Source organism: Lithobates pipiens, unplaced genomic scaffold, assembly GCF_037356315.1.
Source record: "Lithobates pipiens isolate NorthernLeopardFrog02 unplaced genomic scaffold, aLitPip1_a1.2 Scaffold_16, whole genome shotgun sequence".
NCBI lineage: Eukaryota > Metazoa > Chordata > Amphibia > Anura > Ranidae > Lithobates > Lithobates pipiens.
The window spans coordinates 33,999,639-34,026,831 of record NW_027507748.1 but is presented as its reverse complement, the minus strand read 5'-3'; the positions used below and the strand labels follow the sequence as shown (position 1 = coordinate 34,026,831).

The window sequence follows — 27,193 nt, the reverse complement described above, 5'->3', positions numbered from 1 at the left end:
ATTTAGGACAACATTGGATCATTCAGAGATCCTCGCTGAACTTCTGGAGTGAGTTTGCTGCACTGAAAGTAAAGGGGCCGAATAATTTTGCACGCACCACTTTTCAGTTTTTTATTTGCTAAAAAAGTTTCAAAAATCCAATAGATTTTGTTCCACTTCACAATTGTGTCCCACTTGTTGGTGATTCTTCACAAAAAATAAAAATGTTTTATCTTTGTTTGAAGCCTGAAATGTGGCAAAAGGTTGAAAAGTTCAAGGGGGCCGAATACTTTCGCAAGGCACTGTACATGGTCAGGTGCTCACATTGAAATCTGGCAGCCCATCTCTGGGCAATAATTAGGATATCTCTCCCTCTGACCCACCTCTGACCCTTCCCTAGGTCTTAATATCTGTTGGAGAAGTGTTGTACTCACTTAAGTCCACTGATGCTATTTCCTGATGCAGTCCCCAGTAATCTAGCTCTGCTGATCTGCCCACATTGGCCTTTCCCCAACAGTCCCTTCTGCTGATTTTATTGCTGGCTGACCTCCGGATTGAAGAAGGGTGAACAGAATGCGCCAGTCAAGGTAGCAGACTGGATCAAAATGGTCTTTCCCTTAATGCGAGGTACAGCGCGTCCGGAAAGTATTCACAGCTCTTCACTTTTTCCACATTTTGTTATGTTACAGCCTTATTCCAAAATGGATTAAATTCATTATTTTCCACGAAAATCTACAAAAAAATCCCTCATAATGAAAATGTGAAAGAAGTTTGTTTGAAATCTTTGCAAATTTAATAAAAATAAAAAAGGAAAAAATCCCATGTACAGAAGTATTCACAGCCTTTGCTCAATACTTTGGTGAAGCCCCTTTGACATTAATTACAGCCTCAAGTCTTTCTGAGTATGCTGCTACAAGCTTAAAATAATATAAATAAATGCGGCGCTACCTAAAAGTGCATATACATATAAAATAAATAGTAATAGCCAAAATAAATAAAGTGCAAATGAGATACTATCCCACTAAGTATAAATACAGCATGTATAGTGCAAAAAATGAATCTGCATAAATAATCCAAATGCATGAAAATACAAAATTATATAGAGTGAAAATAAGTGAAAAAAATATTTTTAAATTATCAATCCAGTGGTTATGTGTAAAATAGTCAATATTAACAAGTGATTGTCCACAAAAAACATGCACAGAAGGCTGAAAACTTTCAAAAAACAAAGTCCATGCAGAAAGTGCAGAAGTGATTTCCAAAAGTGACAATCCACTGCAAACTTCAGTGCCTATTATGTGCACCACCTATTTCCCCCAGCCTCTCACCTCCAATAGCTGGCAAAATAGGCGCTGTGTATAATCAAAATAGCTGCTGGCTCCTTATTCATCCAGTCTCACTGTTCTACCGCTGTTAGTGTCTCACTGTAAATCACTATGTATACGTAGTACATGTTCTCCCAATTACTCCAGGGTATCCAATAGGTATATAATGGAAGAAGACAGAGGGGCTTTCATGTGTAGTAACTTAGTAACCGCTTTATTATAAAAGAACAAATCCACACTTACATGAGAACACACAGCAGAACATGCAGCAGACGTGAACTTCCGGTTTCGGCCGTAACCGGAAGTAGTATGGTGTAACGCAACGCGTCAGGGAAGGAATTGGGTGTCGGACATACTACTTCCGGTTACGGCCGAAACCGGAAGTTCGCGTCTGCTGCATGTTCTGCTGTGTGTTCTCATGTAAGTGTGGATTTGTTCTTTTATAATAAAGCGGTTACTAAGTTACTACACATGAAAGCCCCTCTGTCTTCTTCCATTATATACCTATTGGATACCCTGGAGTAATTGGGAGAACATGTACTACGTATACATAGTGATTTACAGTGAGACACTAACAGCGGTAGAACAGTGAGACTGGATGAATAAGGAGCCAGCAGCTATTTTGATTATACACAGCGCCTATTTTGCCAGCTATTGGAGGTGAGAGGCTGGGGGAAATAGGTGGTGCACATAATAGGCACTGAAGTTTGCAGTGGATTGTCACTTTTGGAAATCACTTCTGCACTTTCTGCATGGACTTTGTTTTTTGAAAGTTTTCAGCCTTCTGTGCATGTTTTTTGTGGACAATCACTTGTTAATATTGACTATTTTACACATAACCACTGGATTGATAATTTAAAAATATTTTTTTCACTTATTTTCACTCTATATAATTTTGTATTTTCATGCATTTGGATTATTTATGCAGATTCATTTTTTGCACTATACATGCTGTATTTATACTTAGTGGGATAGTATCTCATTTGCACTTTATTTATTTTGGCTATTACTATTTATTTTATATGTATATGCACTTTTAGGTAGCGCCGCATTTATTTATATTATTTTATACACATATTTTTGGTGCTGAGATCACCGTTTTGTGCTGGCTGCTTCCTATGTATGAAATTTCTACTCATTTAGTCTTCCTATAAACCATTAGGTGGAGCGCATTAGTATCCCTTTATATAGCTACTACAAGCTTGGCACACCTATTTTTGGGAAGTTTCTTTCATTCATCTTTGGAGGACCTCTCAAGCTCCATCCGTTTGTATGGGGAGCGTCGGTGCACAGCACATTTTCAGATCTCGCCAGAGATTTTCAATCGGGTTCAAGTCTGGACTCTGACTGGGCCACTCAAGGAAATTCACAGAGTTGTCCAGTAGCCACTCCTTTGTTATCTTGGCTGTGTGCTTAGGGTCATTGTCCTGTTGGAAGATGAACCTTCTCCCCAGTCTGAGGTCCAGAGCGCTCTGGAGCAGGTTTTCATCAAGTATGTCTCTGTACATTGCTGCATTACATAGTTACATAGTTAGTCAGGTTGAAAAAAGACACAAGTCCATCCAGTTCAACCAAAAAAAAAAAAAAAAAAAAAAAAAAATATATATATATATATATATATATATATATATATAATAAATATACCAGCCCATATACCCCATTCTATACCCACAGTTGATCCAGAGGAAGGCAAAAAACCCCAGCAGAGCATGATCCAATTTGCTAAAGCAGGGGAAAAAATTCCTTCCTGATCCCCCGAGAGGCAATCGGATTTTCCCCGGATCAACTTTACCTATAAATTTTAGTACCCAGTTATATTACGTACACTTCGGAAATAATCCAGGCCTTTCTTAAAGCAATCTACTGAGCAGGCCATAACCACCTCTGCAGGGAGTCTATTCCACATTTTCACAGCTCTTACTGTGAAGAAACCTTTCCGTATTTGGAGATGAAATCTCTTCTCCTCTAGACGTAAAGGGTGCCCCCTTGTCCTCATTGTTGACTGTAAAGTGAATAACTCGACACCAAGATCCCTATATGGACCCCTTATATATTTGTACATGTTTATCAAATCCCCCCTTAATCTCCTCTTATCAAGAGAGAATAAATTCAGTTCCTCTAATCTTTCCTCATAGCTGAGTTCCTCCATGCCTCTTATCAGTTTGGTTGCCCTTCTCTGCACTTTCTCCAGTTCCCCGATATCCTTTTTGAGAACTGGTGCCCAAAACTGAACGGCATATTCCAGATGAGGTCTTACTAATGATTTGAACAGGGGCAAAATTATGTCTCTCTCTGGAGTACATACCTCTCTTAATACAGGAAAGGACTTTGCTCGCTTTGGAAACCGCAGCTTGGCATTGCATGCTATTATTGAGCTTATGATCTACCAAAACCCCCAGATCCTTCTCCACTATGGATTCCCCCAGTTGTACTCCCCCTAGTGTGTATGATGCATGCATATTCTTAGCCCCCAAGTGCATAACCTTACATTTCTCAACATTAAACCTCATCTGCCACATAGTCGCCCAATTAGACAGAGCATCCAGGTCGGCTTGTAAATTGGTGACATCCTGTAAGGACGTTATTGCACTGCATAGCTTGGTGTCATCTGCAAATACGGAAATGTTACTCTTGATCCCAGACCCAATATCATTTATAAAGATGTTAAAAAGTAAGGGTCCCAGCACTGAACCTTGGGGTACACCACTCATAACCTTAGACCATTCAGAGTAAGAATCATTAACCACTACTCTCTGAATTCTGTCATTAAGCCAGTTTTCTATCCATCTACAAACTGATGTTTCCAAACCTGTAGACTTTACCTTACACATGAGCCGTGTGTGCGGAACTGTATCGAACGCTTTTGCAAAATCCAAATATATCACGTCCACCGCCACCCCTCTGTCCAAGGTTTTACTTACCTCCTCATAAAAAGAAATCAGGTTTGTCTGACAACTTCTGTCTTTCATGAATCCATGCTGTCTGTTGCTCAAAATATTTTTTTCCTGCAAGAACTCGTCTGTGTGGTCTTTTATTAATCCCTCCATTATCTTCCCAACTATAGAAGTTAAACTAACGGGTCTATAATTACTTGGTAAAGACTTTGTTCCCTTTTTAAATATAAGGACCACATTGGCCCTGTGCCAATCCAGTGGTACTATTCCTGTCATTAATGAGTCCCTAAAAATTAGATACAATGGCTTTGAAATTACAGAGCTCAATTCTTTTAGGATCCGTGGGTGGATGCCATCAGGTCTAGGTGCTTTATCCACCTTTATTCTGTCCAAATATTTCTGGACCATATCACTTTTGAGCCATTGTGGATTTGGGGCTGTGTCACTACCACCCCCATTATGGACATGAGCTCCCCCATGCTCCTTTGTATACACAGAGCTGAAGAAAGTATTTAATAAGTTAGCCTTCTCTTTGTCCCCAGTCACCCACTCCAGATTATTTTGCAAAGGGCCTACATGCTCAGACTTAACCTTTTTACTATTAATATATTTGAAGAATTTTTTGGGGTTTGTCCTACTGTCTTTTGCAATCTGTCTTTCATTCTGAATTTTTGCATCCTTGATTTCCTTTTTACATATTCTGTTATATTCCTTGTAACATTTAAATGACACTAGCGTTCCTTCATTTTTATATTTTTTGAAAGCTCTTTTTTTATAGTTTATAGCTTTTTTAACTTTGGCCGTGAGCCACATCGGCTTTATTTTTAACCTTTTAAACTTATTGCCCATGGGAATATACTTTGCAATGAGATCACAAACAAGCTTTTTGAAGAATTCCCATTTCTGTTCTGTGCCCATTGGTGCCAATATTCTCTCCCAGTCTAAGTCCTGGAGAGTGGCCCTCGTCCTTGGAAAATTTGCTCTCTTGAAATGAAGTGTTTTTATCTTTCCCGTATGTGATTTTTGCTTACAGCTAACATCAAATGAAATCATGTTATGGTCACTGCTACCCAGATGTTTCTTTATCTAAACATTAGTAATACGCTCTGCATGGTTTGAGATTACCAAGTCCAACAGAGCATCATTCCTAGTTGGGGCCTCAATAAACTGTACCATAAAATTGTCCTGTAATAGGTTTACAAATTTTTGCCCTTTAACTGTCCCAGCAGTGCCATTACCCCAGTCAATTTCTGGGTAGTTAAAATCCCCCATTATTATCACTGTCCCAGCCCTTGCAGCCCTTTCTATCTGTGCAAGGAGCTGAGTCTCCACCTCCTCATTAACATTGGGTGGTCTATAACAAACTCCAATGATTAACTTTGAACTACGCGCATCTGTATGCAGTTCTACCCATAATGCCTCAGACTCATCACACTCTCCGCCCACCAGGTCCTCTTTCTCACTCGCTTTGAGATTATTTCTCACATACAGACAGACCCCTCCACCTTTCCTTTTAACTCTGCCTTTCCGAAAGAGCGCATAGCCAGGAATATTAATAGCCCAGTCATGTGAGGAATGAAGCCGAGTCTCAGCAATACCGATTACATCATAGCTCTCCTGATGCACCAGAGCTTCCAACTCGCCTATTTTGCTTGGCAGACTTCTGGCATTGGCATTCATCTTTCCCTCGATCCTGAATAGTCTCCCAGTTCCTTCCGCTGAAAAACATCCCCACAGCATGATGCTGCCACCATCATGCTTCACTGTGGAGATGGTATTGGACAGGTGCCTGGTTTCCCCCAGACATGACACTTGCCATTCAAGCCAAAGAGCTCAATTTTTGTTTCATCAGACCAGATAATTTTGTTTCTCATGGTCTGAGAGTGTTTCAGGTGCCTTTTGGAAAACTCCAGATGGGCTGTCACGTGCCTTTTACTGAGGAGTGGCTTCCGTCTGGCCACTCTACAGTGGAAACAGGAGGCACCTGAGCTAAATTTTGAGTGTCACGGCAAAGGTTGTGAATCCTTATATAGATGGGATTTTTTTTGTTTTTTATTTTTAATTAATTTTCAAAGATTTTAAACAAACTTCTTTCTTGTTGTCAATATGGGGTATTGTTTGTAGAATTTTAAAGAAAATAATGAATGTAATACATTTTTGAATAAGGTTGTAACATAACAAAATGTTGAAATGTCAATCTCACCACCGAAGGTGGCATTGACTTTCTTCGCGAGTCCCGGTTACCTGGAGCCACGTTCAAAATGAATGGACTTTTCTCCGTGCAGGAAAAAGTCCGTTCATTTCAAAAGTACGGCGGACTAGCACACACACGGCCAGATTGTCCGCCGGACAGTTTTTGAGTCAAAACTACTCTAAGTCCGCCGGACTTTTGGGTAAAAAAAAAAGTCCTCCGGAGCCCACACACGGGCGGATTGTCTGGCGGACTCTGGTCCGCCGGACCAAGTCCGCCGGATAGTTTGATCGTGTTTACAAGGCATAAGAGTACCTAAACTTCCTCTCCAACCCTCTGATCCCAATTCAAGAGACTGTTCATTGTTCATTGTCTACGTTTTGCAAATAAATTCCATTCAAGTGGATCTGTTGTCGGTCTCTCAAGTTACTGGGCCATTTACCACGGGACACCCCTAGACGTGCAACGAGGAAAACAGAAGGTAACGGTAAGCCCAAATCTAACCAGCAGCTCCTTCGGGGGTTAGTGCTATATCTCTTTTGTGACCTACAAATATCACCTATAATTTGAATGACTTATAAAAGACCATAGGTACTTTGAAATATTTCTGTCTTGCACAAACTTCACAGCTTTCTAAGCCCCTGTACACACGGTCGGAGATTTCGACAACCAAATCCGTCGGATTTTGTCCGTCGGATTTTGCCCGTCGGATCTTGTCTGAAACTGTTGCATACACACGGTTGGACTAAGTTGTCGAAAAATCCGATCATTCAGAACGTGATGACGTAATTTCGTTACGATGGGACTACGTTCAGGCTAGCAGCCAATAGCTTTGATGTAGGAATTTGATCTGAGCATGCGTGGCACTTGGTCCGATCAAAATTCTCTACACATGATCGGAGTATGTCCTATCGAACCAGTTGGTCGGCAAATATTTCCAACAAGTTGGAAAATTGGGTCCGACGAATATTCCGACGGAATCAGTCCGATGCATACCACACACAGTCGGATTATCCGACAACACCGTCCGATAGGACACATTCCGACCGTGTGTACAAGGGCTAACATGTGTTGAGATGGACTTTGAGCAGTCCGATAAATGTTTAGATAGCTTAGCTGTGTCCATAAGTTCCTAAAAATTCATACAAGTGTATTCTATATTCTGTATAACCCTTTTTCCTATGGCTGTGTTTGTCGTGTTTGTTTATCCACTAAAACCAGGTAAATAACTCCTTCTTTTGTGATGAGAGCTGCCATTGTTCCAGCTAGTTTCTGTTTCAATACCTGCTCCTAAAGGTTTTTAATAATTGATGTAGTAACAACTTGTAAAAGAGAAAACAAGCTCATCATTCACTTCAATTTCTAGGCCTACTGAAATCTCTCATCTCTGCCAGTGAATATTAAAAGGTATTTCTTCATTAATTCACAACAGATGTGACATTTCATATTTTGGATAATTCGTAACTTCAGATAAATTCGTATTTATTATGTTCGCTAACAGCCACATTTTGAAAGGAAATTCCAATACTTATAATTTAATAGTAACTTTTTATTAATAAGTTATTATTTTAAAATTTTTTGACTTTTCGGATTTTGTTTTGTTTTATTTTGTATTTTCCTTTTGAATTTCCAAATTTCCCGAATTACGAATTTTTGAATTTCCAAATTTACAAATTCCAAATTTACAAATTCCAAATTTACAAATTTCAAATTTACAAATTCCAAATTTACAAATTCCAAATTTACAAATTCCAAATTTACAAATTTTTGAATTTACAAATTTACGAATTACAAATTTCCAAATTTACAAATTACAAATTTCCAAATTTACAAATTACAAATTTCCAAATTTACGAATTACAAATTTCCAAATTTACGAACTACAAATTTCCAAATTTACGAATTACAAATTTACAAATTTATGAATTCCGAATTTACAAATTTACAAATTACGAATTTCCGAATTTACAAATTACCGAATTTGTCGAATTTCCAGATTTCCAAATTTACAAACTTCCAAATTTACGAATTTTCTAATTTACGAACTTTCGGTTTGCAAAAAAAAGAATGAAACAAAAAAACACCTTTTTCGGCAGTGCACATGTCTATTGTCTTCCCCACCGGCAGAATACAATGATCAGTATTGCCGCGTGTAGCTGGCGGCACCAATCGTTCAGGAAAACCCAGACAGGCTGCTTCAATCGATAAATCCACTTGTGTAAAGCCAACTAGCCCATGCATGGATCAATATCTGGCCCTGCAGATCTGGACGAATTTTGATCCATGCATGGCCGGCTTTAATCTGATTGATGTAAATAAGTCCAGATCCATACAATGCACTCCTACTCCGTGTTCTACTCACTGCAATCATTTCATTGTAGGCAGATAACATTACAATAACTCGAGGGCCGAATTCTTACAAAGCAGCTATACTGCTTGATAATGAAAACCTTGCCGTATCCATGAGAATGAAGTGGAAGTCACGCTGCTCGGAGAACCTTAATTGGAGTCGATGGAGTGAACCGATCATATACTGTAAGTAATCAAAGTATTAATCAGGACATTAAGGTTTAATCTGCTTACCTTGACCTTTTGAAATGAAAGATTGCCGTGTTCATTACATTATTTTAGGTCCATCATCACTGGGTCTCTGTGCTTCTCTATACAATGCAGGCAGATCATGGTTGGGTGGATGTCAGTCTGGAGGAGTGAATATCAGGGGCGGCCCCATCCATTAGGGCGCCCCCCCATCCATGCGTCCGGCCCCTTGCAGGACGCCGGGTGCATGAATTCCTATGGCGGGGGGTGTTTTTTGAAGCACTGATTGGAGTTAGAGGCTCTAACAGGCTTCGAAATAGGGAGGACTTGGGTGCAGAGCATTGCGCTAAGAGCCCATCCAGGTGTGTTACAACAGCGAATGAATATTCACTATTGTAACACTGATCCTCCTCCCGGCCAATCAGGAAGAGGGTCTTAGACCTGTCGCACGATTGGCTGAAAGAACAGGTGATCCTATTGGATGCCTAGGAGGAGGGGAGGAGATGCACAGCGGAAGCAAGTAGGATTGGACACAGGAGCCGCTTCCTGGATGCCTGCTGCCTGAATGCACGCTGCCTGCTGCCCGGATGCCCGTTGAGCGCTTCCCGGATGCCCACTTTCCGGATGCCTGCTTCCCAGATGCCCGCTTCCTGGATTTCCACTTCCCAGATGCCCGCTTCCTGGCTTCCCAGATGCCCACTTCCCAGATTCTCCATTCCCCGATGTCCGCTTCCTGGATTCTCCCTTCTCAGATGCCCAAATGCACGCTGCCTGGATGCCTGTTGCGCGCTTCTAGGATTCTCACTTCCCAGATTCCCGCTTCCTGGTTGCCCACTTCCCAGATGCCTGCTTCCCAGCTCTCAGATGCCCGCTTCTCGGATTCCCTCTTCCCAGATGCTCGCTTCCCAGATACCCACTTCCCAGATGCCTGCTTCCCAGCTCTCAGATGCCCGCTACCCGGATTCCCACTTCCCAGATGCCTGCTTCCCAGCTCTCAGATGCTCGCTTCCCGGATTCCCGCTTCCCAGATGCTCGCTTCCCGAATACCCACTTCCCAGATGCCTGCTTCCCAGATGCCTGCTTCCCAGCTCTCAGATGCCCGCTTCCCGGATTCCCGCTTCCCAGATGCTCGCTTCCCGGATTCCCTGATGCCCACTTCCCAGATGCCTGCTTCCCAGATTCCCACTTCCCAGATGCCAGAATGCCCGGATGAACGCTGCCCACTGCCTGGATGCCTGTTGCGCGCTTCTCGGATTCCCGCTTTCCAGATTTCCGCTTCCCGGATTCCCACTTCCCAGATACCAGAATGCCTGCTGTCCGCTGCCTGTTGTGTGCTTCTCGAATTCCCGCTTCCCAGATTCCCGCTTCCCAGATGCTCGCTTCCCAGATTCCCTGATGCCCACTTCCCAGATGCCTGCTTCCCAGATTCCCACTTCCCAGATGCTAGAATGCCCGGATGAACGCTGCCCACTGCCTGGATGCCTGTTGCGCGCTTCTCAGATTCCCGCTTTCCAGATTTCCGCTTCCCGGATTCCCACTTCCCAGATACCAGAATGCCTGCTGTCCGCTGCCTGTTGTGTGCTTCTCGTATTCCCGCTTCCCAGATGCCTGCTTCATGCTTCCCAGATTCCCGCTTCCCAGATGCCTGCTTCACTCTTCTCGGATTCCCGCTTCCCAGATGCCCGCTTCCCGGTTGCATGCTTCCCGGATTCCCGATTCCCAGATGCCCGCTTCCCGGATTCCTGCTTTCTGGATGCCCATGGCATGCTTTCTGGATTCCTGTTTCCCAGATGCCTGCTACACGAATGCTCGCCGGCCCAGAAGCCTGCTGCTTGGATGCACGCTGCACAAATTACCACCACCTTAATGGGTTAAGTTCCAGACCAGCAGACAGTCAGCGAGCGGACAGGCTGGCGGGTTGAGGTGCCCCCGGGGGGGGGGGGTGTTTGCCGCCCCCCCAAAAAAACACCAGCCATCACTGGTGGATATCCCTAGGCAGACTGCATGTGCATAGGTCATAGGTAATGCCCACATGCTGATGCTGAGCCTCTGTGATTAAAAGAACTGAAATGCAATGAATGAAAGGGGTCAGGGGTCAGGGACGGTCAGGCTGTGGAGGAAAGGGCTGTAGCAGCAGACTGATGGGCTCTTCTCTCTGTCACTCTGCTGTCTCCTCCTATCAGCCTCCAGATGCATTGCCGCATGCATGCTTTTGCTGTGTTTTTGATGCGTTCCAGGTACATTTTTGATGCAGTTCAGTGGATTTCCCCCTCCCTTTTGTTTTTCTTAACCTAAAGGCCTGGTTCACACCTATGCAGGTTGCATATTCCAGGTGCATTTTGCATTTTTCAATACACGATTTTTATCCATGTATCAATCTATAGAACCAAAAAACTGAAAAAAAGTCCCTTTTCCATAAAATGCACAGGTGTGAACTACATCCATAGGAATCCATGTTAGATAGACGGCAGTGTGTTTCTGCACAACGGAAAACGCATTAAAAAAGTGCATAGGTGTGAACATGTGGTGTGAAGTTTTAAATTCTGATTTGTGATTCTTTTATCCTCAGACTCCAATGCTGGTTCTACGTCTCTTGCACCTCACTACACCCTGATTACCATGGGAATAGTGACAGCGGCTGTCCTGTTCATCCTCGTATTCCTATGTCACAGGTAAATCCCCCAATCACTGCTAACGCCCGGAGTTCCACTTTAGGGTAACTGTCCATCATCCAGAACTTCCGCAGAAATATCCACTGGGACCCGCAGCTCCCGCATACAGCCGCCTATAGACAGCAAATGAAAGATACGGCTGTATGCGGCCGGGTGTCTACGGCACGTGCACGCCCATATCGCCCGATCTGCATTTGGAGCCATGCGTCCATGCACATGCTTTAGGCAACCACCACCTGCGTACAGCCAATTGCTGCCTATGCCATTCACAGGGAAGTTTTAGGCAGTGGTGGTGGCCGCTCCAATAGGGGATGCAGGGGCGCCACCCCCCCATCAATACGTTTGGCCCCCCTTATCTACATGCAGGGCACTGGACACATTGATTCCAATGGGGGTTTTTTTTTTAACCACTAATCTACCGGGCACTTTCACCCCCTTCCTGCCCAGGCCATTTTTCAGAATTCAGCGCTGTCACATTTTGAATGACAATTGCACGGTCGTGCAACACTGTAACCATGTGAATTTTTTATCATTTTCTTCACACAAACAGAGATTTCTTTTGGTGGTATTTAATCACTGCTGAAATTTTTATTTATTTTCCTAAAAAAAAAAAAGGAATTTTTCACCTTCACTGATGTGCGCTGATGAGGCGCAACTGATGGGCACTAATAGGCTGCACTGATGGGCACTGATGAGGTGGCACTTATGGACACTGATTAGGTGACACCGATGAGGAGGCACTAATATTCTGCACTTATGGGCACTGATAGGTGTCACTGAGCACTGATAGGGGCACTGGTGCGTGGCACTGGTGGGCACTGATAGGTGGCACTGGTGGGCACATATAGGTGGCACTGACAGGCCCTGATATCTGGCACTGGTGGACTCTGATAGGCAGAATGGATAAGCAGCACTGATGGGCGGCACTAATGGGTGGCACTGATGGGCATCACTGATAGGCGGCACTGAAAGCCAGCACTGACTGGCATCAATAATGAGCACTGATTTCTGGCTGTGGTGGGCACTGATTGGTGGCACTGGTTGGCATGGGTTGCTGGCCGACCGACTGGGGGGAGGGGCGGACCGACCGCTGGGGGGGGAGGGGGTGGCAGCGGACAGATTGCCGCCCCACCCCCCAAAACTATACCACCAACCGCCACAGGTTTTAGGCCCTGTTTACATACAGTGGGGAAAATAATTATTTGATCCCATGCAGATTTTGCATGTTTGCCCACTTAAAAAAAGAAATGAAGGGTCTATAATTTTTTATCATAGGCGTATGTTAAAGGATAGAGACAGAATATAGTATTTGGTGGAGAAACCCTTGTTGGCAAGCACAGAGGTAAGACGTTTCTTGTAGTTGGTGACCAGGTTTGCACACATCTCAGGAGGGATTTTGGTCCACTCTTCTTTACAGATCTTCCCTAAATCCTTAAGGTTTCTTGGCTGCATTTATGTGCTTCTTCTTGAGCCACTCCTTTGTTACCTTGCTGGTATGTTTTGTCCCCCGACAGAAGCAAAGCAGGTTTAATGATATCTTTGCTTTCTGAGAAAGCCTTGGCCTGGGCAAACCCTCTATGGGAGAGGCAAAACTCCAGAATTTGTGGCTTCCTTCAACAGGTATTTGACGTTCCCGCACGCTCCGCTTTTGCTGCCAAGAGCCTCATGTCCATCAAACAGAGTACAAGAACTGTTGCCGATTACGCCATTGAATTCCGTACCCTGGCAGCAGACGTTGCTTGGAACAATGAGGCCCTCGTGGCTGCCTTTTCTCATGGTCTCTTGAATACCATCAGAGATCAGATAGCAGCCCAAGATATACCTACGGAGCTGGAGAAGTTGATCATGTTTGTCATCCTCATTGACTCCAGAAAGACTCTCTTTTAAGGAGGGCTTGCGGAAGCCTCCTGTATATCCCTCACCTCCCATGCCTCCTGGTACCAAGTAGGTCAGTAAAGTGGAACCCATGCAGTTGGGCTTCACACGTCTCTCTGTGGATGACAGAACCTTTATGAGGAAGGATGGATTGTGCCTTTATTGTGGCTAGGCAGGTCACTTTTTGAAATTTTGTTCTACCCATCCAGGGATTGCCCAAACCTTGAGGTCCTGTCAAAGACAGACTTTAGGTGGCATTATTTTGTTCCCAGTTATCCAGAAGGATAAGCCCCTGGTTCTGGTTAGCCTTTCTTGGGCTGAGTCGTCCATCGAGATACAGGCTCTAATCGACTCTGGGGCTGCAGGCCAGTTCATTGATGCTGCCTTTGTATCAAAGCACTCAATTCCCCTGCAACTGTGTGACACTCCACTTGCCATTGAGGCTCTTGATGGGAGACCTCTACAGCCTGCCCATGTGACTCATGAGACTGTTCCATTGTCCATGGCTGTAGGGTCTCTTCACCATGACATAATACAAATCCAAGTTATTTCCTCCCCTAAGTTTCCACTGGTTATTGGTTATCCTTGGTTACAGAGGCACAACCCCTCTTTTGATTGGCTCCATGCTGAGGTTCTCTCCTGGCCGCCACAATGCAGTAAGATATGCTTCCAGAAGGTAGCCAAGGTCTCCTCCCTGCCGGAGGAGTACTGCAGTTTTAGCGATGTCATTGACAAAGTTCAAGTCGGTAGTTTACCTCCACTCCAGTCGTATGATTGCACAATTGACCTTCAACCTGGTGCCATACCCTCTCATGATCGGGTTTACCCTTTGTCGGTCTTGGAGGATAAGACCATGGAGAAGTATGTTGCAGACGATCTTTCTAGAGGTTTCATTTGCAAATCATCATCTCCTGCTGGTGCTGGTTTCTTCTTTGTGAAGTAGAAGAGTGGAAAACTCAGAACCTGTATTGATTATAGGAGTCTCAATCGTTATGAGTACCACGTAATGCCTTTTTGCCTTTGAAACATCCCAGCAGTTTTCCAGGAATTTATTAACGATGTCCTCCAAGACTTGTTGCAGTTATGTGTGGTGGTTTATCTCGACAATATCCTCATATACAGATGTCTGTCGTGTGCTGCAGAAACTAAGAGAGAACAGTCTCTATTGTAAATTGGAGAAGTGCGAATTCCATTGTGAACAGATTAAATTCCTGGGTTATGTCATTTCTACTGCTGTTTTTTTTCGATGGACCCAAAGAAACTTTCAGCAGTCCTTCAGTGGCCCCGACCCGTGGGTTTATGTCCTCTGCAGTGTTTTCTTGGCTTTGACAACTATTATTGGAAGTTTATTCATAACTTCTCGCCTCTGGTCAAGCCCCTGACTGATATGACCAGAAAGGACGGTAACCCACAGAGTTGGTCTCCAGAGTCCGTAAAGGCCTTTGAGAGTCTCAAAGCTGCCTTTGTTTCTGCTTGTCAAGGCTGGGCTCACCCCTTCCTTCTCTGAGCTGGCCGCTCAGCTGTCGGCTAATTGCCAGCTCCTATCTCTCTCCACAGTTACTCAGCTGTTGATGATATCCTGCTCAACAGTCCTGCCTACTTAAGCTGTCCAGTCCAAAGGAGCTCTGTCTTCGCCTTGGTCAACATCACAGTGATGATCTCCTGCGTTCCTGTTTAGAGACTTTTCTGGCATCCCTTCTGGCTCCAGATCCTGCTTGCTGTTTCTCTATGTTGATCCCTGACTTCTGGCTTGGCTGACTATCCGTTCCGGTTACTGAACTTTGGCTATGTTTTGACTATGTTTGTTCTTTTATTATTAAACAAGTGTGATTTAACTGTACTTCTGTCTCGGCCTGATTTCATGGTTTCTGACACTGCTCCTGTGTTGGCACATCCTGATCCTACGTTACCTTTTATACTTGAGGTTGATGCTTCTGAGACTGGAGTTGGCACCCTTCTGTCTCAACCTCCTACCTCTGAGAGCACTATGCATCCTTGTGGTTACTTTTCTAAGAAATTGTCATCTGCGGGGCGCATTTACGAGATGGGGACAGAGAGCTGTTAGCGATCATTTTAGCCCTGAAAGAATGGACACATCCACTTGAAGGTACCACTGTACCGGTTCTCATTCTTACTGACCAAAAGAATGTCACATTCCTTTCTGCGGCTAAACATCGCTCTCCCAGAAGGGCACGAAGGGCTCTTCTCTTGTCAAGTTTCAATTACATTGTCTCCTTCTTACCAGGTACTAAGAATGTAAGGTCTGATGCTTAGTCACAACAATTTTCCTCCACTTCCAAGATCGAGTTGATTCCGGTTTCTGTGATTCCTCCTGATCATATTTTGGCCACGGTTCACACCAGTCTTACTTCTCCTTTGGGTGACAAAATTCTTGCCGCTCAGGTTCATGCTCATCCTGAGAAACTTTATAACTGCTGCTTTTTTTCCGAAGAGTCTCTGTACTGCCATGCTTTATGTGATAGACCAACACAAAGTGGCACATAATTGTAAAGTGGAAGGAAAATGATACGTAAATGGTTTTTAATTTTTTTCTTTTTACAAATAAATATGTGAAAAGTGTGGCGTGCATTTGTATTCAGCCCCCCAGAGTCAATACTTTGTAGAACCGCCTTTCACTGCAATTACAATTGCAAGTCTTTTTGGGGATGTCTCTACCAGCTTTGCACATCTAGAGAGTGACATTTTTGCCCATTCTTCTTTGCAAAATAGCTCAAGTTCTGTCAGATTGGATGTGAACAGCAATTTTCAAGTCTTGCCACAGATTCTCAATTGGATTTAGGTCTGGACTTTAACTAGCCCATTGTAACACATGAATATGCTTTGATCTAAACCATTCCATTGTAGCTCTGGCTGTATGTTTAGGGTTGCTGTCCTGCTGGAAGGTGAACCTCCGCTCCAGTCTCAAGTCTTTTGAAGAATCTAACAGGTTTTCCTCTAAGATTGCCCAATCCATCTTCCCATCAGCTCTGACCAGCTTTCCTGTCCCTGCTGAAGAAAAGCATCCCCACAACATGATGCTGCCACCACCATGTTTCACGGTGGAGATGGTGTGTTCAGGGTGATGTGCAGTGATCATTTTCCGCCACACATAGCGTTTTGCTTTTGGCCAAAAAGTTAAATTTTGGTCTCATCTGACCAGAGCACCTTCTTCCACATGTTTGCTGTGTCCCCCACATGGCTTCTCGCAAACTGCAAATGGGTCTTCTTATGACTTTCTTTCACTAATGTCTTTCTTCTTGACACTCTTCCATAAAAGCCAGATTTGTGGAAAGCACGACTAATAGTTGTCCTGTGGACCGATTCTCCCACCTGAGCTGTGGATCTCTGCAGCTCCTCCAGAGTTACCATGGGCCTGAATGGTCTCCTTGCCCAGCCTGTCAGTTTAGGTGGACGGCCATGTCTTGGTAGGTTTTCAGATGTGCCATACTCTTTCAGTTTTGGATGATGGATTGAACAGTGCTCCGTTAGATGTTCAAAGCTTGGGATATTGTTTTATAACCTAACCCTGCTTTAAACTTCTCCACAACTTTATCCCTGACCTGTCTGGTGTGTTACTGGGCCTTCATGATGTTGTTTGTTCACTAAGGCTTTCTAACAAACCTCTGAGGGCTTCACAGAACAGCTGTATTTATACTGAGATTAAATTACACACAGGGGGACTCTATTTATTAATTAGGTGACTTTTGAAGGCAATTGGTTTTGCTAGATTTAGTTGGGGCATTAGAGTAAAGGGGGCTGAATACAAATACACACCACACTTTTCAGATATTTATTTGTAAAAAATTGTGAAAAAAAATGTATAATTTTCCTTCTACTTTACAATTATGTACCACTTTGTATTGGTCTATCACATAAAATCCCAATAAAATACATTTAAGTTTTTGGTTGTAACATGACATAATGTAGAAAATTCCAAGGGGTATGAATACTTTTCCAAGGTACTGTATACAGTATACACTCAGTGAAGATGTATTGTTGTATTTATATATGCACTGCATAGCCAAACATTTGTGGACACCAGACTATCCTACCTACACTATATGACCAAACAAACATGGATTCCCCTCCAAGTCATTAGATCATTTAAGGATACTTTAGATAATACTACAGCATACAAGGAGACATTTTAGACATCTGTGCCCGTTCAGCCTTGTGCCAACAGTTTGGGCCTTCTTCCAGCATATATGTACCCCTGTGTCCACCATCTTCAAAAAACATGGTTTGATGGGTTTGGTGTGAAGGAACTTGAGTGGCCTACATACCCTCAACCCTACTGAACACCTTTGGGGTGAATGGTAATGTTGATGGGGAGCCAGGCATTTTTTTTTTTTGTGCTCCAAGTGAGGCCCGGTTGGAAGGCAGGGGAAGACAGGTCTTTTTTATTTTGGGGCACCCATTGTAAGGCTCTGGGGAAGACAGGTCTTTTTTTCTTTTTCTTTTTTGGTCGCCCAATGTGAGACTCGATGGAAGGCGGGTCTTTTCCTTTTTTTTTTGGGCACTCAACGTGAGGCCCGGTGGAAGTCAAGTCTTTTTTTGAGAGGAGGAGCCCAACATGAGGCCTGGTGGAAGCCAGGTCTTTTTTTTTGGGAGGAGGCGCCCAACGTGAGGCTTGGTGGAAGCCAGGTCTTTTTTTTTGGGAGGAGGCGCCCAACGTGGGGCTTGGTGGAAGCCAGGTTTTTTTTTTTTTGGGAGGAGGCGCCCAACGTGAGGCTTGGTGGAAGCCAGGTCTTTTTTTTTTGGGAGGAGGCGCCCAACGTGAGGCTTGGTGGAAGCCAGGTCTTCTTAGCATCAATACCTAACCTCACAAATGTTCTTTTTAGATGATTGGGAATAAATTCCTACAGACACACTCCAGAATCTTTTGGCAAGCCTTCCCAGACAAGTGAAGGAGGTTATAGCTGGAAAAAAAGGGAGGGACAAGCCCATAAAAGGGAGATGATTAGGTCTTTCTAAGCCTTTATCCCTGTAGTATATTACAACATGATATGTATTGTGCACTTTGGACAGAGCTCAGGATGCTGGTTGTTATCAATGAATATTGTTGTGTTTTAGGTTTTATATTAAATGATTTTCTTTTCTTTCTTTTTTTTAACTCAGGTACCGGATATGGAAGAAGCTATTTCCAAAAGTTCCACAGCCAGCAATGAAGTATTTTGATCAAACTGTACAGAAGGAATTTTGGGTAATGAGCATACTTTGACTTGTATGTGATCAGTGTAGAAACAAAGCAACAATATATTGTAAGGGGGCTTTATAAAGTGCTACCTATGTGCTATACCTAATGCTAATTCACATCTGAAGGGAGATCCCAGGTGACAATTTTGGGAAACGCAGATCACCAAGGAAAAATCTATAGTTGTAGTAATCCTTTATAAAGGCAAAACATTTTTCTTTTGGTTTTGGAAAGAGGGATTGGTGTCCCTATCAGGTTTTTATTGGTGTATGTGTCCCTGTTAAGGAGATTCCCTCTTCTCTATTTGTCATATTTACTCTTATCATAAAGAGTAAAAGTGAAAATCCCAAATTTTGGGTTATTGCCGGAATAGAGCAGAAAATCTTCCAATGTGGCCATATAAGGTCAATGATGTCACCAGCATCCCCACCCTGAAACCACATGTAATGAAGATGCAAGAGCACTGGTGATGTCATTGGCCTAATATGGCCACATAGCCATACTAGCTTGATGACATTGTCCATAAATGGCTATGTGGTCATATTAGGTCAATGATGTCACCAGCATTTCTGCCCCTTTGTTATGTGTGGTTGTTGGGAGGGATGCTGGTGACATCATTGACCTATTTTGACATGGTGATTTACATGGTCATATTTGGCCAATGCAACAAACTAAATCACGTGGCTATATTGGGTCAATAATTTCACCAGAATTCCTGCCCCACCGCACATAACAAAGGTGCGAGAATGCAGGTGACATCATTGACCTCATATAGTCACAAGGCCATATTTGGTAAATGGCATTGCCCAAATATGATCATGTGACCATATTGGGCAGGACAATTTTGTCACCAGAATCCTTCCCTACAGCCATACATAATGGCATGCTGGTGACCTCATTGACCTAATATGACCACATGGCCATTTATGAACCATGCTATTGCGCTAGTATGGTCATGTTGCCTTATCATGTGAATGATGTCACCAGCATTACATCATGTGTGGTTGCAGGCGGGGATGCTGGTGAAATCATTGGCCTAATATGATCAGATGACCATTTATGGACAATGTCATTGAACTTGTATGGCCATATTAGGTCAATGATGTCACCAGCATCCCTGTCCCTTTGTTATGGGTGGCTGCAGAGTGGGGATGCTGGTGACATTGGCCTAATATGACCACATGGACATTTATGGACAATGTCATTGAACTAGTATGGCCATGTTGCCATATTAGGTCAATGATGTCACCAGCATTACATGATGTGGGGCTGTGGGGCGGGGATGCTGGTGACATCATTGGCCTAAAATGACCACAGGGCCATTTATAGATAATGTCATTGAATTAGTATGGCCAAATTAGGTCAATGATGTCACCAGCACCCCTGCCCCTTTGTTATGGGTGGCTGCAGGTTGGGGATGCTGGTGACATCATTAGCCTAATATGACCACATAGCCAGATTGGGCCGACGGCATGCTATCATCTGCCACTTTTCCGTGGGTTTGGCCCTAATTCAGTTTGGCCTGAAACTTGGCTCATCCCTATATGGAGTCACACATGGGACCAACATCATTAGTGGGGCTTAGGCTCAGAGGCATTTGACAGACAATGCAGAGGTGATATAATGCCTTCTCACCACCTGCTGTGCCAATGTGCAAATAGATCACCAATTGCTTCAATGAGTCGTATTGAGCAGCGGCAATGACCACCGAACATGACAACCATGACTTTTAAACTCTCCCAATCACTGCATTTGCAGCTTAAGTAGGGCCAGTTAGAGATGCTAAATGTGCAGCTCAACCACGCCTTTTTTAACAGCCCCAACCACAGGTCTAAATGAACTGTTACTCTTATGCCGCATACACACGGTTGGACTTTCCAATGGGAAATGTTGGATGTGAGCTTGTTGTCGGAAAAAAACATTTGCTGTCGGACGAAATGTTGGCTAGCAAGTCCTCAAATTGTCCGCCAACAAAACTTTGTTGTCGAAAGGTCAGATTGTGTGTACACAAGTCCGACGCACAAAAATTCACGCATGCTCGGAATCAAGCCGAAGGTAGCCGCACTGGCTATTGAACTTCCCTTTTCTCGGCTCTTCATACGTTTTGTACGTCGCCGCGTTCCCACATTTGGAATTGTTGGCCAACATTTGTGTGACCATGTGTATGCAAGACATGTTTGAGCCAACATCCTTCGAAAAAAAATCCACGGTTTTGTTGGCGGAAAGTCCGATCGTGTGTACGCGGCATTAGATTGTAAATGTTCATTTATTTTAATTTTTTCTTGAGTTCATTTTTAATATTCTACTATGTGAGCAATAGTTAGACCAGCCTTTCTCAACCTTTTCAACACAGAGGAACCTTTGAAATAGTCCTGCGGTCTCAGGGAACCCCTGCTAAAAATTTGAAATCTACAACTCATGATACATTAGTGTGATGGTCAATGAGAAGAATGGTCCCTACACTCAGTGGCGGTGCGTCTAAAAAGGGAGCAGGATCGCCGCCCCCCCCCTGTTACTCTCTAATCACCATAGATAGATTTATGCATTGCATGAATCTATCTATGGTTGCTGCTGACACCCCTATTCAGGTGCCCGGCCCCTTTTCGGTCACCGGGCACCTGAATTATAGCAATGGGTTTTTTATTTTGGAATCATCTGATTAGAGCTGTAAGCTCTAATAGGCGTCCAAAACAGTGACAAGCAGGTACAACGCTGTGCGTTCCTTGTCACGCAGCTCAATGTTAGCAAAGCCGAGGGAATTCGCTTTGCTAACATTGACCCGCCTCTCAGCCAATCAGATGGCCGGGTCTGTTACTGGTCGCGTGATTGGCTGAAACGTCAGGCGCTGTGATTGGATGCCTATCAGGCATGCAATCATAGGAGAGGACTGAAGGAGAGGAGGACGGGAGAAGACACATGGAGGGGAGAAGACGCATGGAAGACAACACTCGCCGTCACCAGCTGCCCCGCCGAGACAGGGTAAGTGCCCAGCAGGGGCGAAGGGGGATCACATTGGCAGCATTGGATGGCACAGTGGCAGCACTGGATGGCACAGTGGGAACATTTGATGGCACAGTGTCATTACTGGGAGCATTTGATGGCACAGTGACAGCATTGGATGGCACAGTGGGAGCATTTTATGGCACAGTGGTAGCATTGGGAGCATTTGACGGCACAGTGGCAACATTGGATGGCACGGTGGCAGCGTTTGATGTGCACAGTGGCTGTGTTTGATGGCACAGTGGCACCGTTTGATGGTTACAGTGGCTGCAACTGAGCGGCACAGTGGCTGCGTTTGATGGGCACAGTGGCGGTATTTGATGGGCACAGTGGCTTCATTTGATGGGCACAGTGGCTGCATTTGATGGCACAGTGGTACCGTTTGATGGGCACAGGCACAGTGGCTGCGTTTGATGGTACAGTGGCTGCGTTTGATGGCACAGTGGCTGCGTTTGATGGTACAGTGGCTGCGTTTGATGGCACATTGGCAGCATTGGATGGCACAGTGGCAGCATTGGATGGCACAGTGGGAACATTGGATGGCACAGTGTCATTACTGGGAGCATTTGATGGCACAGTGACAGCATTGGATGGCACAGTGGGAGCATTTTATGGCACAGTGGTAGCATTGGGAGCATTTGATGGCACAGTGGCAACATTGGATGGCACGGTGGCAGCTTTTGATGTGCACAGTGGCTGTGTTTGATGGCACAGTGGCACCGTTTGATGGTTACAGTGACTACCACTGAGCGGCACAGTGGCTGCGTTTGATGGCACAGTGGCTGCATTTGATGGCACAGTGGTACCGTTTGATGGGCACAGGCACAGTGGCTGCGTTTGATGGTACAGTGGCTGCGTTTGATGGCACAGTGGCTGCGTTTGATGGCACAGTGAGGCTGCAATTGATGTTTTTTTTTTTTTTTTAGAATTTTTTAATTTGTTTGCGCCCCTCCAAAAATTTTGAGCACCAGCCACCACTGCCTACACTTGTGGTCATTGGAAAGAATTACATTCTTACAGATAGTTAAAAAGAAAAGTGGGAACTTATCTGAGAGGCAGATATTGCCCAATGCTGAAGGAACCCCTAGCAACCTCTGGAGGAACCCTGGTTGAGAATCACTGAGTTGGACTACAAAGAGGACACTCTTCTCAATCAGATTCATGAAAAAGCAACATTAGTGGGAAGAGGAGGAGCGCAGGCTGTCATTGTCACCTCTTTGTTATATCTTGGTGACATAACCTTTCATATGAACAGAAAAACAGAAGTAGGAGCCAATTCTAAATGCAAGATGCAGTTTTAAAACGAAAATATTCAAAGTACGCTTCCAGAGAGACAAAAGCAGGAAACAAGGTCGCAACTCAGCGAGTTTAGAAATAGGAAGTTGCTTTTCCTTTTATGCAACAAAAGTTGTATAAGTATTAGAAGTATCACCTCCGTCCTGAATCATTTTCCTGGGGCAGTGGTGAAATGCTAACCATAACTATAATGTATGAGAACTCTGAATGAATCAACTTAACCACTTCAGACCCGGAAGATTTGGCTGCTCAATGACCAGGCCATTTTTTTGCGATACGGCACTGCATCGCTTTAACTGACAATTGCCTTGTTGTGCGACGTTGTACCCACACAAAATTGACGTTCTTTTTTTCCCCCCACAGATAGATCTTTCTTTTGGTGGTATTTTATCGCCTCTGCAAAGTGCACTGGAAGTAAAGTCGCTGTAAATCTAAAGGGTAGATCTGAAATGAGGGGAAGCTCTGCTGATTTTGTTATCCAATCATGTGCAAGCTAAAATGCTGTTTTTTATTTGCCTCGCATGTCCTCCTCAAAGCTACAGCGACTGCACTTCCAAGTGCACTTTGCAATTGTAGTTTGCACTGCAAGTGCATAGTAAGTTTGTCTTTATTAAATAACCCCCAATATCTTACTTTTTGCTATAATAAATATCCCACGTTTTTTTTTAATCCAAAAAAATAATTTTTTCCTCAGTGTAGGCCGATATGTATTTTTCTACATATTTTTGGTACAAAAAAAATTGAAATAAGCGTATATTGATTGGTTTGCGTAAAAATTATAGCGTCTACAAAATAGGGCATAGATTTATGGCATTTTTATTATTATTTTTTTTTTTACTGGTAATAGTAGCGATCTGCAATTTTTAGCGGTAATGCGATTGCGGCGGACAAATTGGACACTTTTGACACATATTTTTGGGACCGGTGACAATTATACAGCGATCAGTGCTATAAATAGGCACTGTTTACTGTGTAAATGTCACTGGCAGGGAAGGGGTTAGCACTAGGGGACAATCAAGGGGTTAAATGTGTTCCCTGGGTGTGTTCAAACTGTGGGGTGGATGGGCATGTCTAAGCCCTTGTACACACGGTCAGAGAATCTGTCGGAATGAGTCTTATCGGACCGTGTTGTCAGATAATCCGACTGTGTGTGGTCTGCATTGGGCTGATACCGTCCGAATCTCCGTCCGACCCAATTTTCCAACATGTTGGAAAGATTTCCCGACCAACTGGGCCGGACGGACCTAATCCGATAATGTGTAGAGCATTTTCATCGGACCAAGTGCCACGCATGCTCAGATCAAATTCCTACATCAAAGCTATTGGCTACTAGCCTGAATGTAGTCCCATCGTAACGAAATTAAGTCATCACGTTCTGATTGATCGGATTTTTCGCCAACTTGGCCCGACCGTGTGTATGCAACAGTTTCGGACACAATCCGTCGGACAAAAATCCGACGGGCAAAATCCGACGGATTTGGTTGGCAAAATCTCCGACCGTGTGTACAGGGGCTAAGAAGAGAGAAATCTGTCTCTACTCCCTTGAAAGAACCAGAATCTGTGTGTTTACACACATAGATCCCAGTTCTCACGCTATCATGAGCGATCGTGGGAGCCCGTCGGTCATTGCGCCCGCCGGGCACTCGCATCGGCCCCAGGCACATGCTGCGGGCGCGCCCCTAGTGGCCAAAAGGTGAAGCGACGTAAGGTAATGTCGTTTTAAGCGGTTAAAGTAACACTAAACTAGTATAAAAAAATCTATTTTATTCCATTATGTATTCTTTTATTCTCCGCCTCCTCCAAATCTCCAAATTCCCTTTTGCTACTGTGATCTGACTTCCTCTTGGAGGGTGACTACCCTCGTTCTCCAAGGTCCCCTCCTGTATGGAGCCTGGGCCAGCAGGGGGGTCCAGGCAGCAGAGTGAATTGGATATGGACAGGGAGGGTGATTGGTGTGGCGGTGTTAGGAGGGGGGGGGCAATTACTGGAGCCAATCCCCTCTATGGCTCTCTCTGCAGCAGCTGAAAGCTGGCTTCTCCTCTCCTTCCCAATGGCTTTCATATGCTGGAGATGGAACTATACAAAGGATTGGTTCCAGTAATTGCCCCACCCACCACACCAATCACCCTTTCTGTGCACCATACATTTCCCCCTGCTGCCCAGGCCCCCGTGTGCCCCCCCATGAGCCCCCCCCCCCCCCATCCCTGGAGTACTTCCGGCTTCCCTCCTCTCCTTTCTGCCATGAGTTTTTTGAAAATCCGAAAATTTGAAAATCGAAATTCTGACATTCAGGGTTTTGAAAATTGGAAAATCCAAAAATTAGAAAACCTAAAAATTTCAAAATCTGAAATAACTAACTAATAATAACTATTACTAACTAATAAATTATAAGTATTGGAATTTCCTTTCAAATTTGGCTGTTAGTGAATTTATCCAAAATTACGAATTACCCAAATACCGCATCTAAACAAATGGAACGTAATGAATTAATAATATTAAATAATAATAATAATAACTTTTTATTATTTATTATTAATTTGTTCCGTTCCATTTGTTTAGATGCGGTATTTGTTATTTCTGGGTAAATCATTCGGATAAATTTGTATTCATTTGGTTCAGGCAAATTTGAAAGGAAATTCCACTACCTATAATTTAATAGTTAGTAATTATTAGTTAGTTCGTTTTTCCAAATTTTCGAATTCTAGAATTTTCAAATTTTCCGATTTTCAATCTTTCGAATTTTTGGATTTTTGTTCTTATTTTCAAATTTTCCGATTTTCAAATTTACAGATTTTCGGATTTTCGAATTTCGGGATTTTTGAATATTCAGTTTTCGAATTTCAGAATTTTTGAATTTCAGAATTTATTCAAAATAACGAATGACCCGAATAACAGAAAAAAAACAAAAAAAAATGAAACAAAAACAAACACATTTTTTTAGCAGTGCACATGTCTACTATTTTTCACTACAAATCCAATACTCCATTGTCCATCTCAAGAGCGAGCAAAAGAGGGTGGCTGAAAGCAATAACCAGGCAGATTGCCGTTCTGTGACAAGGAAAGACAGTGATCTTGTGTTTCCGCTAAGCAGAAACACGGATCTCTGCCTTCCCACAGTTAAAGCATCCCCCATAGAGCAAGGACTCCTTAGGAACACAGTTATCCCTTTGATCTCCCCTGATGTTAACCCCTTTGCAGCCGGTCATTAGTACAGTGATATAATATAGGGCTCACAATTTCTCACAAGTCCTGAGGTGCTAGCCACCAGCTGCCCCACCCAAGCTCTCCATTGCCCCACTCCTAAGCCCACCCCTAAACATGCCCTTGTAAATGATCTCATGAAATTACACTGTAAAATATTTTAAGCAGAATTAAGTTCCAAAAATAAATTTCTTGATCATACATCACAGGAGCTTCATTACATAGTGGGTTATATAGGCACCTCTGGTGATTGGACACTGGTTGACCCTAATTAAGGAGAATTCCTCCCCTATATAACCCCTCCCATTTGAGAGGCACCTCAGTTTTTTCGCCAGTGTCTAGGTGACGGTCACGTAAAACTTTAGCTCTATGCAGGTCCCTGCGAGGGCCGAAGGGCTACAACAAACCGGATCCATACCTCGGGCCGATATTTGACTCCCAAGATGGTATGGTACCCGGGCCTCGTCTGCCGAAGAAGCGAGGTTTTGCCTGTAAGTCCTCTCCATTGGAAGACTGGGCTCTGGGAAAACCAGACTTGGTGTACTGTTTATACAGAGCGCACGAAAGTTTCTGGCAGAGCTTTTTACATGGCCCAGGTGGGAGGTTCTTCCGAGTAAGAGCCCCAGATATGCCTGAAGGTTGGCTAACAATACCCGCCGTGATGGGTGAAGGCTGGAATTTGTCTGGTTCAGCAATTCCTGCAGCGGGGACAGGTAAGGGAAGTCATCCTGTATATTTAATATATGAATGGATTTCTTCATTGTGAGTAGCTGTATGTCTTACCTGGTTTCCACCACTAGAGGGAGTAAGAGCAGCCTGATGCAGACTTACATGCCTTTCGATACACACGCTCAAGTGAAAGCCTGTTTCTCCAGCTAACTCACGTCTCCATTGCAGTCCCTGCCACAAAGAAGGTAAACAGGGGTCCCACGCAGTTCAGGGGTCCCACGCTGCTCCGTTTTGGGTTCTCCCCCCCCGGATTCCGCGGTCCTCGTGCACGCGCGCGGGCACGTGCACGTGCGCCGGGC

The 27,193-nt window shown here is 43.9% G+C and overlaps 1 protein-coding gene across 2 annotated transcripts in view; it reads left to right on the top strand.

Annotated features, from left to right (window-relative positions):
* Positions 1 to 27,193, top strand: part of LOC143981696 (granulocyte-macrophage colony-stimulating factor receptor subunit alpha-like) — a 116,916-nt gene that overhangs the window by 72,139 nt on the left and 17,584 nt on the right. The window contains exons 8-10 of one of the 2 annotated variants that reach the window (XM_077479710.1): positions 8,771 to 8,924; positions 11,497 to 11,599; positions 18,593 to 18,677. In XM_077479710.1, the coding sequence (XP_077335836.1) occupies positions 8,771 to 8,924; positions 11,497 to 11,599; positions 18,593 to 18,677 (342 nt within the window). The remainder of the gene's footprint in view (positions 1 to 8,770; positions 8,925 to 11,496; positions 11,600 to 18,592; positions 18,678 to 27,193) is intronic. The other variant, XM_077479711.1, reaches the window with a different exon arrangement.